The 14,162-nt window shown below is 45.5% G+C and overlaps 2 protein-coding genes across 3 annotated transcripts; both read right to left on the bottom strand.

The window, feature by feature from the left end:
* Positions 1 to 489: 489 nt before the first annotated feature.
* On the bottom strand, positions 490 to 8,661 carry rnaseh2a (ribonuclease H2, subunit A). Of its 2 annotated transcripts, none has more exons than XM_079730733.1 (9): positions 8,638 to 8,661; positions 8,089 to 8,233; positions 7,129 to 7,200; positions 5,593 to 5,719; positions 5,416 to 5,503; positions 4,097 to 4,234; positions 3,235 to 3,322; positions 2,664 to 2,787; positions 490 to 960 (listed from the first exon to the last, which is right to left on the bottom strand). In XM_079730733.1, the coding sequence occupies exons 2-9, from the start codon at positions 8,213 to 8,215 to the stop codon at positions 798 to 800; spliced, it is 927 nt and encodes a 308-aa protein (XP_079586859.1). In that variant the 5' UTR covers positions 8,216 to 8,233; positions 8,638 to 8,661; the 3' UTR covers positions 490 to 797. The 2 variants fall into 2 exon arrangements, with proteins under 2 accessions (XP_079586859.1, XP_079586858.1); XM_079730732.1 differs by having other exon boundaries at positions 8,526 to 8,660.
* Positions 8,662 to 9,836: 1,175 nt separating this feature from the next.
* LOC307091855 (transcription factor SOX-10-like) lies at positions 9,837 to 13,930 on the bottom strand. The gene is made up of 4 exons (XM_079758687.1): positions 13,848 to 13,930; positions 12,710 to 13,398; positions 12,251 to 12,522; positions 9,837 to 12,007 (listed from the first exon to the last, which is right to left on the bottom strand). The coding sequence occupies exons 2-4, from the start codon at positions 13,150 to 13,152 to the stop codon at positions 11,220 to 11,222; spliced, it is 1,503 nt and encodes a 500-aa protein (XP_079614813.1). The 5' UTR covers positions 13,153 to 13,398; positions 13,848 to 13,930; the 3' UTR covers positions 9,837 to 11,219.
* Between the last annotated feature and the right edge of the window lie 232 nt (positions 13,931 to 14,162).

Consider the following 14,162-nt stretch of genomic DNA (forward strand, 5'->3'; position numbering starts at 1 on the left):
TGTGTAGGCACTAGGCCAACCTAACTTTGAACATCTCGGAGCAACCAAGTTGATTACCAGCTGGAACCAAACACTTGACTTGAAGTGGGAACAATGACGACTGCACTGGGAGTGTCACATTCTACAGGTTGTAAAGAGTTGGTAAAAAAAAGAGTGCGCTTCAAGTGGTTACTTCCGGTGTGCATTTAGCAACGCCCTACGTTGATGACGTATTAATCGATTACAATGGTAGAAATATTATTTCAAACTAAATCTTTACGAGTTTCTAGTTTCCTAGTAAAGACAATTACGTGAAATTTGTTATATACCTTTAGACCACTATAATAAATATTCATGTGGATAAGCTAAATGTGTGATTTTCATTGTTATTTGTCCATCTGCCAGATGGGGGCAGTGCTGGGTCACCAAAGAACAGGTTAACCCTCTGCTCACATAATAGTTATAATTATATAAAATATTATACAAAGGAGGGACACAAGGAAAATTCCAAACATTGTAAAAAGTTCTGTTTATACATAAAAAATACAAAGACAAGTAAAGCGTTTGCTAGAAAAAGCCCAGAAATACATTGTGTAACTGATTTAGTCCACCACATTGGTGCAGGGGCCTACTAACTGCCTGTTTATTAGCATGTGATGTTACAAAGCAACATTTCTGTTTGTATGGAAAGAAGGGGGCGGGATGACAGATTAAAGATAAAAATGAGCATGAGAAAATAATAGAAAGAAAGAGCCCGAGGCTACACACAGACACAGACAGAGACAGAGAGAGAGAGGGACTGAGAGTGAGACGGTCTCTCAGAGCGCTCCCAGGCCCTGCAGCCGTCTCTCAGTGAAGAAGCGATGTGATTGGTGGGCGGTGCCCTGGGCAGTAGTTCCTGTAGGGCGGTTGCAGAAGGACAACATGGAGGTGTTTTTCTGGCGTGCGGCCGCCTTCTCCCCGTCCTCCTCGTCATCGTCCCTAAACAGACCGATTACACAAGAGGACACATTCCAGGCTGAGAGATACTCACACAAACGCTGGACTGGACGTTCCCGTACACATTGGTCCCATTAAAAAGTTGGGAAACACTCCAGGCTGGTGGAATTTTCCTTTGGTAAACTAACAAGTCTAAAGGTACTGTGTAAACACAACAAGGGATTGTCCATGGAAATATTTTGATTAAAAGGCACTGTGAGTAGGATTTATATAATAATTCTATAAGTGAGTGAAATATAAGTGAAAATTACACATCTGTTCTGGTTGACTGCGCGCCTGACTCTGTATGAGCCAAACTAAATTATAGAGCATTCCCTGCTCACTTCTGACCAATCAGGAGGACCTCTCTTCCCTGACTAGTTCAGGGAATCCATCTTGCTGGTTATTCCCAGGTGTGAGACACACAAGCCTTCTTAATGCTGGAGAAATGTAGGGAGGGAGGGAGCAAAGAGGGGGGTGGGCCGGGCTTATCTATAAAAACGTACCTACAGAGGCTAGAGGTTAGGAAAGGACATGCAACGTTTGCGCAGTATCCGACTGCAACCCAAAAGGTTCCTTCTGACCCTTGTTGTCTAATATAGGCAAATTAAGGTCCTTTTACATAAGGCACCTAACAAAATAAAGGACATGAAAAAGAGAAATACTAACCAACAAAATCCCGTCAACTATCAGTTATGAATATGCAACATTTTAGACCCTGATTCCTCCAGAGGTTCATAACGACTGGGGAAAGTTGCTGCGGAGGAACAAAGCTCTTGTTTGACATCCGTTGTGTTGTCATTAATTTTTACTGGGAGTACCGATAGAGATCATGTCCTCGAGCTACTGGGAATGAGTCATGACTCAGAAAATGTCTGGGTCAGTATCACAACAATCTTTGTAGAACATTTGAAATAACGCCTTCAAAATGAAGATAAATTGCTAATTCACAAACTGCAGTTCTTAAGGAGTAGATGTCAACAACTACTGTATACAGGGCTTAAGCAATTTCTAGGAACATTCTGATTTCATTCCAACATATTTAAATTCCTACGAATTAGAATTAAGTCAGGCATTTCCTGCCAAATTACAAATCACAGACAGCTCATAAGCAGGCAGGAGGCAAAGCGTTTTAAAATTTGACAATTTAAGAATTCTGAATACACATACAGTGTTTATGGATAAAGAAGACATCTGTTATATCTTGCATTCGAGCCTATAGCCTGGCTCGTATAACAGTACTATAACTAAACAAACCCTTGTCAATCACAAAGTACAACCTCTTAAAACAATGACACTCGCCACAAATGGACGTGCACTCGGACCATGAGGGCTGTGATTACGGTACATTGGATCATCAGTGTCGGTGAATGCCACTGCTATAAACCATGCTTACCACTCCTCCCATGACACATTGCCTGTTAGTAATAAACAAGCGCAGAGGCAAAAAAGTGACGAATTAGAATGCTTGGAACAAGCAGCTGGGTTGTCACCAGACAGTGAACCGAAATTGGTTACATGGATTGGTTACAGACAATTATCTGTATAGCGGCCTCTGATCCAGTGTTCTGTGCAGATTCATAATGCCACCCTCTACAAGAACCATGGATCCGGATCTGAATCAAAAGTCTTTCGAAAGCTAAGGTAGACAAAAGGAGCATCTTGCACCACTAGATACTAGTTTAGAATGGCCAACCACTCCGTACCAGTACACCGCCGCGCCCTTGCTGTCCATCAGGTTCTTTGCCGTGCTCCAGCTGAAGCGCACAAACTGGGGATAGCCAAACACTGGGTCCTGGTACTTCAGCAGCCACGCCTTGGTTTTAGGGTCTGGGTAAAGAGCCAAACACAGGAGAGCTTTGAGTACAGAGAACAGGTGGCAGACAATGTTCAATCAATCCATCAATCAATTCTAATCTTCAATCTAGTTTTTAGGTTCAGTGTTTAAATGTTTAAACTTGGAAATGTGTGTGATCTTGTGTGTGAAGCTTTTTTTGTCTAATTTGTTGAAATCCCTTCAATCAAATCAAATGCACTGACATTTGTTTTACATTTTTTTGTTCATCTGTCGCTGTCACAGGCCTGTAATAAGCCTGTCCAATCATTTATTTTAAATCTACATGTACCTCCACTCTTATTTTACAATGTACACAATGCAAAAAGGGCAAGGGGCTGCATAGATAATTTTTAAACCACCAAGTAAGAGAAGAGTACTAGTTCTTTGTGGGGATGAGAGTAGTTCCTGGTGTGTTTGGTTTTCCATGTGTTCTACTTTACCGCCAGGGTAACCGGAGCCCCAGTCCCTATCCACCTCTCCCAGGTCTTCTGTGAAACTCCAGCCTTTCACTGCATGGTCTCTGGCCACCTGAGGATCAGCACATAAGGTCTTTATCTGTAGGATTCTGAAAGACATACCTCCTCAACACGTAATGAATTCAAAGTCCAGACTTTGTCTGCGCTAAAGAGTAACCAAAACACACAAGAACATAATAATACTCCACCTTCTGCAGCGTTATCATCTCTAGTTTAACAAAGGCTACTGCAGTCAGAACCTGTACTGTCTGCTATGCATGAAAAAGTGATATCAGCCCATACAAAACTACATTCAGTCATAGCAGTGTTTCAAAAACGATGCTCGTCTGTCTTATTCAACCACCAACATAAGGAAAGCTACATGAACACCACTAATCGGTTTCAGCTCCCAAATAAAGTTTCCAATATACTTATTAACACTATTTAATTAGGTGTATTTGCAGACAGAGTAGCCAGTTTGAGAGCACAACGAAGGATAGCATTGCACAGTCGTACTTTTCCACGTACCCCTCAAACATCGCCCCTCAGCAAACCATATCATGTGAATTGTTATGTCAGTGCCTGATAACTGGAAATAATTGTATTATGTGTAAAATATGGACAATTATGCTGCCTGTTCATCTCAAAATGAACCAGTTTGAAGAAAGACGTGCAGAGATTTTTAGGGATTATGCACCTTTGATTTGTATTACCGCTCAAGCAGGGACTACAAGGACACAAGGAGGAAGCTCTGGACGTCATTAAAACAAATAGCCAATTTTCAGTTTGGCTCTGTCTGGGCCTGAACACTGAGCCAGTGCTTCCTGTGTCTCTGGGGAGCACTGACCTTGGCACAGATACTGGCCGCGCTGACGATGGGGAAGAGGGAGTCAGCTTTGGGGCGCACCGTCACCTCCAGGCCCGGGAAGCGCTGGGAGAGCTTCTCCTCATACTTCTCAGCAGGACCAACCGTGTCCACAAACACCTGGAGGAGGAGACGGTGGGACGGGTGAGGGGAGCAGGGGGAGACGGGTGAGGAGCACACACACACAGGGTGAGAAGCACACACACACAGAGGGGAGGACGGGTGAGGAGCACAGAGGGGGAGACGGGTGAGGAGCACAGAGGGGGAGACGAGTGAGGGCACAGAGGGGGAGACGGGTGAGGAGCACAGAGGGGGAGACGAGTGAGGGCACAGAGGGGGAGACGGGTGAAGAGCACAGAGGGGGAGACGGGTGAGGAGCACAGAGGGGGAGACGGGTGAGGAGCACACAGAGGGGGGGACGGTTGAGGGGAGCGCACACACAGGGGGGAGACGGGTGAGGAGCACACACACACAGGGTGAGACGGGTGAGGAGCACACACACACAGGGGGAGACGGGTGAGGAGCACAGAGGGGGAGACGGGTTAGGAGCACAGAGGGGGAGACGGGTGAGGAGCACAAAGAGGGGGAGACGGGTGAGGAGCGCACACACACAGGGGGAGATGGGTGAGGAGCGCACACACACAGGGGGAGATGGGTGAGGAGCACAGAGGGGGAGACGGGTGAGGAGCACACAGAGGGGGAGACGGGTGAGGAGCGCACACACACAGGGGGTGACGGGTGAGGAGCACAGAGGGGGAGACGGGTGAGGAGCACACAGAGGGGGAGACGGGTGAGGAGCACACAGAGGGGGAGACGGGTGAGGAGCACACAGAGGGGGAGACGAGTGAGGAGCACAGAGGGGGAGACGGGTGAGGAGCACAGAGGGGGAGAAGGGTGAGGAGCACACAGAGGGGGAGACGGGTGAGGAGCACAGAGGGGGAGACGGGTAAAGAGCACAGAGGGGGAGACGGGTGAGGATCACAGAGGGGGAGACGGGTGAGGAGCACACAGAGGGGGAGACGGGTGAGGAGCACACAGAGGGGGAGACGGGTGAGGAGCACAGAGGGGGAGACGGGTGAGGAGCACAGAGGGGGAGACGGGTGAGGATCACAGAGGGGGAGACGGGTGAGGAGCAGAGACATGAGAGGAGAGCAGAGCAAGTTATATCATAAATGTCTATTCTGGTCCTCTATACCTCTGAGGTCTATCAATGTTTCTACTGGTTCTCTATACCTCTTTGAGTTCCATCAAGACCTCTACTGGTTCTCTATTATATAAAAGTCTCTACTGGTTGACTATACCTCTTTGAGTTGCACACCGCTGTCCAAGGCAAACTGGACCAGGCCGATGGCTGCATCATGTGAAAGAGCGTTCAGGTTGTATTTTGACCTATACAGAGGCAGATATCGGAATATAGATTATTGTGTGAATGTATCAACCTATATAGAACCTAAATACATATATGTATGAGTGTGCACCTCTGCAGCATGCTGGTGGAGATGGTGTTGGGTGAGAGGATCTGAAGAGCCCAGCCCACAAAGTCTTTGGCATCACTGATGTTCTGGAAGAGGTTCTCCCTCTCCGCCTCCGTCAGCGTCTTTGAGTCTGGTAGAATGAATAAAGGAGTCGTTAAACTATTCATCTAGACCACAGAACAATAGCCGATGTGATTTAATTTGATTCATGGATATAACCATTACAGCTGGGTGAAACATGAACATAAAATGTATGCTGTGATGCAGTTAAAATCGCTTGAAGTAACTATGCACCTGCATGCGCTTTGTAATACTAATTATAACTTTTTAAATGTTCCTTGTTTGCAATTAATAGGAAATGTTCCTCAAAACGTATTTCAACTCGGGATATTGGAGGTATTGGTATAGAGCACCATCCACAATTATCCCTGCCACCAGCCAATGGCTGGTTGCTTGTCTGGAGTATGACAGATATATCACAAATAATATACTTCTGTGCTTCCTGTGGCTGAAAACACACAAACATTTCTAGGGCTGGGTATTGTGGCCAATTTCCTAAATAGATTCGATTTCGATTCATAAGGTTCTGAGTCGATTAATCACGATTCGATTCGATTCAATCTGCTCTTAAATAATAAAAATTGCTCAACTGTGTTACAAAATACAAATGTACTTTATTTTTTCTCTTCATCTTAAACAACAGGTTTTAAACTTGTAAATTGGACAGTTTCAACTTGAGCTGTAAACAAAACTGTCTCAAGTCTCAAAAGTGCAATTTTGAAATTAGAAAGGAATTGCAAGTGAAAGAGTACTTGAACTACAACATTCCATCACTGCAAATTGCATTAAGGCATTGTTTATTAAAGTGCAAAAATAATAATGGTAACAAAACTAAAAAAACAAATTAAAAAAAATAAAAGAAAATCGATTTCATGCCCTATGAATCGATATTGCAAAATTGTAATGAAATCGATCCAAAATCGATTTAATCGATTTTTTTACCCAGCCCTAAACATTTCCCAGCAATCGGTTAAAACAGGAGCAAGGAACAAAGGAATAATTCCTGTCCCCCCCTCACTGTGAACTGCAACAGAGGCTGAACTTAAGAAGCAAATGATTAAACACAGAGGCTACGCTCCCTGGGGCAAGCAGCCCCCTGCTGTGAGACAAACTGGACTGTGGTGGGATAAATGCATCTGAAAAGCCTGACGTGCATGTGAAGGGAATGGGCCTGACGTACATGTGGCGAACTCAGGCCTGACGTACATGTGATGTGCACTGGCCTGAGGTGCATGTGAGGAGCACAAGCCTGATGTGCACGTGACGTGCACTGGCCTGAGGTGCATGTGAGGAGCACAAGCCTGATGTGCACGTGACGTGCACTGGCCTGAGGTGCATGTGAGGAGCACAAGCCTGATATGCACGTGACGTGCACTGGCCTGAAGTGCATGTGAGGAAAACAAGCCTGGTGTGCACGTGACGTGCACTGGCCTGAGGTGAGGGTGATGAAGACAGCTCTGACGTGTCGTGATAGTCTACCTGCAACCTTCAGCTCCTTGAGCTGCTCTTTCCGGGACACGGGGCAGAAACAGATCCCATACACCATCGGCCCTGGGGGAAGAGGGGAAACTCATTAAAACAATACAAACAAGACAAATAACCAACACTAGTCTGAATCGGAAACCCTTAAAGACAATGTGAAACTGCAATTAGAGTATGGCATTGCATAATGTAGTGCGTTTCAACAGGATATCAATGCGGGACAAAACTGTATTGCATTTGCTTCACTGTAGTTGAGTACTTTAGTAAGGTAGAGTACCAACTGCTGACTTTCAAATTAGATCAGGGCAAATTGGTGGTATGGTATTATTGGATATGATGGTACGACCACAGGTTCGGAATTAGTCGTTCACTTTCAGAAAACACAGAGTCATATGGATGCACATGAGTACATTAAAGTGCAATGGGGGTCATCTGGAAATAAAATCTAAAGAAAAGACAAAGTATCAAAACAGGCCATTATTATTATTATTATTATTATGACCAAAGCCACAGTCTAAAAGTCCACAGTCACAGCTAAATACTTGCAGTTGAATCCCACGTTGTATGGTTGGTTGAATGTTTTCCGAAACCAGAGCAGTCAGAGCTTTTCTAAGATTATGAAATGAGCCAATAACCGTGTAGTAATTTGTATACAAGTGGCTTATTGCTTTAGGGGATAAGAAGTAGAAGTGCTTTCCAATCCGCCTGTTGTTTGTTTCAAACTTCTAAGGGTGAGCTCAAGGGCCACCGTGTTGATGATGCAATATAAAAATGTTAACTAACTAATCCAAACCTATGGATCATGCATGGTATGGCTACGGTTTGACATTATTCCTGCTTGTGATGGCTAGAATGATGGATCATTCATAGTAATGAAGGTTCAGAGATGTCAGGGAGCAAACGTATACAAGGTTTGAAAGACTTGATTTTGAGTGTATGATTATATAAGCAACTCACCCAATACAGGGCCCCTCCCTGCCTCGTCGATACCCAAACAGCAGTCCTCTGATTTGCAGATGTCCGGGATCTCAGACGTCAGGCGGCAGCTGACCGAGTTGTCTGCTTCGAAATCCCCGAGATCCATGACTTAATAAAACTCCAGCTGGGGGGGGGAAATCAATCATATGTCTAAGAACTAACTAACCACAGATGAACTTATTTTATTCAATCAATTATCTATCTTTTGACTTTTATTTTAATAGGCTAGCATTCTATTTCTACACAAACACAAATATATATAACAAATATAACAAACAAATATAAAAGAAAACGAGGGGTTTGGCCTGTAAAAGGAAAGGCATTGTAACTGTTACAAGAGCATCTGAGCACCTGAGCATCTATTGCGGCATTGAATATAACTTTATTGATATCTCAGCTGATGAATCCCTGCTCACCAAGTCAATAACTGTATTTATGTCGGCGTTTGTATCATTCACGATAGCTTTTCCTTTCGCGATGATAGAGCTTTAAAGCTATCCTCTCCACGAAAGTCTGCAATGTTTATACCTTGCTCCTTGCTGTGGATTTGGCGCCCTCGGAATGACGTTAACCGCGGTGGCTCAAGGGAAATGAAGTCTTCAGAATATGAAAATGAGTTTCAGTACGTCGATGATAATAACACCACGTGGCAGCAACAATCTTAATTTTTCATTTTCGTTTTCATTTTACTAAATACTTAAGAATCATCAAGACCTCCTACCGATTTACTGGGATAAATTCTTGATTATTAATCCAAAAAGTTCATCCTGTTGTGGTTGAAAGCCTAATGGTTTTCTCATATTGACAACAGTTTCAGACTAAAAGCTTTACTTATATACTTGACTGAAATACAATCTGAATTATTTGCATTTAATCGTAGTGGAAGAAAATGATAAAGTCCCCTTGACTGAAGTAAAGGCCTACTAGAGTACTGTCCACCCCATTTATGTTTGTCTATTGGACTTCAATTCCTTGAAGCGATATGTCATAACTGATGTCTCAAAACGGAGCCAATAAAATCATAAGATGTCTTGAATTAACTGAAACGCTAACCAAGAAATAACTCAACAAAGCTTTCATGGAGTGGAGGGTAAAGGGGAAGGAAAGGACAGGATATGTACAAAAGTCCAAGTGTATATTAGTTACTAAGCTGCAATTTGCCTGGCCTGTGGTCGTTCTCCTTATCCTCTCTCTCTCTCTCTCTCTCTCTCTCTCTCTCGCTCTCGCCAATCCCCCCTTTCTCTGACTCTCTCTCCCCAATCTCCCTTTCCCCTCTCTCCCAACCCCACCCCCCCCCTCTCTGCCTCACAATCCCTCCCCTTACCTTAAACTGAATGGCTGTCTTTGTGCTGCTCGGTAACGTGCAGCCCCAGCCGATTAAATGTGAGGAATTAGTAGTCAATTTTAGCCTCGCAAGCACACAAACACACAAACTAAACAGCTTAGTTTGGTGAGACACTCATTAAGTCGTTATCCACAGTTCACACGTCAGCAACATTTGACTTTGCAGTTTCTCCCTTTGAGGGATATGTTCAAAAATTTTCATCATTGAATATTAAGCATATATTTGCATGGTTGGTTGGAAAGAGTAGAGAAAAAAGACATGCGAAAGGTTTTTGATAAATAAAATGATTTAATAGTTGACAACATCAATAACTTTTCAACATCGCTGTTTTCATGTAAGCACATAGCTCCAAACATTTATCTCGATCCTTAAAAAAAAATATCCAGAATTATACAAAACTGTAAAAGCAAATGTTTGACACACAAATGCATTATCACTTACATAAACATAACTACACGCTGAGAGGGTCAGTAAAAAATTATACAGTATGCGTCATATAATAAAGAAAAGCCTGTGGTAAGAACTGATTCACATTGCTGACGAGGGGAAGGGTTAAGAAGAGATGATGAGGGAAATATTAGGGCGGTAAGCATGCTTTTCTCCTACATGTGCTTTACAACTGTGGTGCATGGGACTCTGATCCCTAAGTAGGTTCCAAAGCTTGCCATTCACCTCAAAAGATTTGCTTAAGACTCTAGTTGTAGAAATTGGTGTATATATTTTTGCTTCAGTAACTGGAGAAACAAAAAAAAAAATATAAGGCCACAAAGAGGTATACACTTGATAACCAACAAGCATGAAAACATAGTCCAGTGAGTGACTAAACTGAAGGTTTAGTGCTGAAACATTTTGAATACCTTCGTGTTACTGAATCTGGGACGACGAATAGTAACTCTCTACCACTATTGGCACAACATGAATGGAGTTGAGGTAATGTGATCTTTTGAAATCCAGGCGACATATAGGCAAGCTGAAATGCATCCTAAACATTCTCGTTCCCTCTCTTTGTCCTATTTCCCCTTAAATTGTTGTTGCATTTAACAAAGAAAAATGAAAAGATGGAGAATTATCCGTAAAGTTAAAGAAGAAAACTATTCTTTTCAAAAACCTGGTCGGCCATCTTGAACATAAGTCTCCTTTCCCAAAGCAGTGGTCAGCCACTTAAGATTAAATCACATTAATGTTACACCCTTAAAGGTCGACAACAACAACAATAATAATACACATACTACTCATAAAAAATAACACTATGATGTCAACAACAACCTTTAGTTTGGTTAATATAATCTGATTATGTCAGCCTTAAACCCATGGTTCTTAGGTCATGTCGAGCAACCCTCCCACAATCCTACCTCAACTGCAAAAATGTCACTTATACCTATAACTCATTTTATACAAACTCGCTGTACATCCCGACACTTTTATTGGCACGCTTTTGTTTAGGTGTATTAAATTTGATTGGTTGTTGACCATTGATTTGCATTCAAATATTTAGGGTGAGTCATAATCTTCATAAGGCCTTGCCTCTCGCGTTGGCATGACAAGAAAAACATCTCCTAACGTCAATATGGCATTGGCACACACACACACACACATAAACATACACGCACACAAACACCCCCACCCACACGCACACACCCACACACACACACGCACACCCACACACACGTGCAGTCACACACTTTAAACCCACAGACAAACAATCACACACATTCACACACTTCCCATAGGCTATGCTGTTGATCTTCTGGCTTGGCCGGGCTCCTCAGGGTCTGGTAAGTGTGGTGTACACAGGCTGCTCCCAGTGTGTGGGGCTGTGGGAGGGGGCCACGCTGGCGGGGTCTCCTATGGTGGTGTACAGGGGCCTCTGTGTTGGGCCCATGTAGGAGAAGGCAGAGTACAGCCCTGAGGACTGGCCTGAGTGGGCGTAGTAGGCCCCGGGGGTCTGGTGGTCCCCGTACTCAAACTGAGCCCGGGAGGCCAGAGAGGGGAAGGCGGAGCCGTAGTGGGGGAGGCTCAGGGGGGTGTAGGTGACGTGGGCCCCTGGGGACGGCGAGGACGAGGACTCGGCGTAGTGGCTCCCGGAGGCCGACTCGCTCTTGATCTGGGCCTTGGAGGGGTCGGAGGAGGAAGAGGAGGAGGAGGAAGGGGAGGCGTGCTGCTGCTGCTGCTGCTGCTGCTGCTGCTGCTGCTGTTTGGACAGCCAGGCGGAGTGTCCGCTGGCCGCGGCCAGGGCGTAGGCGTAGGACGTGGCCGAGGGCCCGGCCACCGCCCCCTGGTGGTGACCGTTGGGCGGGAGGTACTGGTCGAACTCGTTCACGTCGAAGGGCTCGATGTTGGACATGACCTCGTGGCTGATCTCCCCGATGTCCATGGTGCCGAAGTCGATGTGGGGCTTGGCGCCGGAGGACGAGGGCCCAACGGACGGGCCCTCCGCTCCCACCCCGAGGGCCCCCCTGGAGCCCGCGCCCACACCCTCCCTCTTGGAGTCCGACAGCTTCCCAGACTGGAGCTCTGTCTTCGGGGTGGTGGGGGGTGTGGGGGGGCTGTGACCTGAGGGCACAAGGGTGGAGGAGAGGTCTGTCAGCTGAGCCCTTCAAAATGCTTACTGTTGCTTTGAAGTATTTTGGGCAATCCCACATTTCACAAGGTGGGATTTTAAATGTTGGTCATTAAAAATGTGTGTTTGTTGTATGAGTGTGTGCGTGACTGCGTGTGTGCGCAAGCCAATTTATTATATTGATCTTTTATTTTTTTTGCATTTCACAACAGATTATCAACTCATGAGATGCTTACCGGCAGGGTGGTGGTGGTGATGGTGGTGGTGGTGCAGGTCTCCCAGCGGGGACCCGCCGCCACCGTTGTGTTCCAGGTGGAGGGTCTTGTAATGGGACTGGGAGTGGCTCGCCTCCCCCTCCCCCTGGCCGTCAGTGTCGGCGGTGGGGCCGAGCTTTCCGTTCTTGCGTCGCCGGGGCTGGTACTTGTATTCCGGGTAGTCTTTCTTGTGTTGCTTCCGTAACCTCTCCGCCTCCTCGATGAATGGCCGCTTGTCACCCTCGTTCAGGAGCCTGATGTTAGGAAAAGAAAGGGGCGTATTTAGTCAATCGCTTTTTTTTAAAATTAAACAAATATTATTATTATTTAATGATTATAATTATCTAATTTAGCAGAACTCAAGAGGCTTAAATTATCGATTTCAATCAGAGGATTCGTATAAAATGAGAAATGGGATTTTCCATTGTGAGTCATACTAACCTCCAGAGTTTGCCCAGGGTCTTGCTGAGCTCTGCGTTGTGCAGGTGGGGGTACTGGTCGGCCAGCTTCCGGCGCGCGGCCTGCGCCCAGACCATGAAGGCATTCATCGGCCTCTTCACGTGCGGCTTGCTCTTGTTCCCGCTGTTTACCCGCACGGGCATCGGCACGAGCGTCCAATCGTACCCGTCCAGTACCTGGCTGACGGCCTCGCGGATGCCGATGGGGAAACGGTCGTCCTCCTCCTCGGTCTTCGGCACCGTGCGTCCCCCGTCTTCCCCGCCGCTCTCGGCGCCACAGAGGGCCGTCAGCTGTTGGGACTGGCCATCGAGGGGCGAGTCGTGGCCCGCCGCGGCCCGCGGGTGAGTCGGGGAGAGCGAGTGACAGTCCTCGGAGCCTCCCGGGCTCATCTCGGCCTCTGATAGGCTGTGCTCCTCACCCGACATGGTTGTGTTTTTTTGTTTTTTTTTGATAAAGAAAGCCCGATTTGGGATTTTTTTAAGAAGTGAAATGGGTCATACAAGTGTCGTCTTGTATGAAGTGTTAATAGATGAACAATGTGCCCCAGGCTAATCTGTTTTCGCTCTTTCTACTGGCGGTTCACACCAGAACTATTAAAGGAAAGTTTTTTAAAGGTTCCCCGCTCCTTGTCTCCGGGTGTGATATGAACAGCAGCTTCACCTAGACACCACCTGTAATGAAGTGAAGGGTTAGTGCGGTAGTTACGGGCAATACATGGACAATTATTCATAATAAAAATACGAAGTTTGGGCCCATCTCTACCGTACTTTGCAGCGTGTTAAGTCAAATCCTTGGTGGATTTAGTATTGTTATAATTTTATAAGTTTCAACGCATGCAAAAACAGACGACGAAGCATATGTAAGCAAAAGTAGCATACGGGATAAAGACTTCATTCGATATTTTTATTTCCCCCCCAAAAAATATAGGCTTATCAATAACAAATACATCAAACACGTTTAAAACATTTTGCCCGAAACACTCATTATTCAGCCTAATTGATGCAGTTCGTTTTTCCTAAAACTCCACTAACCGAGATTTACAAAAAAAAGTCTCAAGCAAACTAAATAAAAAAAACCAATTATGTATATTTTTACAAAAATAACAAAAGGAACATCTTACCAAATGTGATGTTCAGTGGTTTAACATGGGAATGGTCGGTCCGTGTACAGAACCCTGTGACGCTGCAGCTCCGTCCCCTGCCCCCTCGGCGATGAATGGCCGCTCTGTGTCGCGCGCAGAAGCTTAAAGAGCGCCTTGTGAGAAGGAAAGAAAAAAGTGATTGAAAGTGGAAAACATTCCCAAAGAGGCAGCATTCCAGCACTGCGGCGGCGACGCCCCTCCTGGGTGCGCTCTCCACACCTATTGGCCCACCAATATTCCCCTCGCTCCTCATTGGCGCAGAGCAGTACTGTTAATGCCTGTCCGTCTGTCAGC

Source organism: Pollachius pollachius, assembly GCF_949987615.1.
Source record: "Pollachius pollachius genome assembly, chromosome: 2".
NCBI lineage: Eukaryota > Metazoa > Chordata > Actinopteri > Gadiformes > Gadidae > Pollachius > Pollachius pollachius.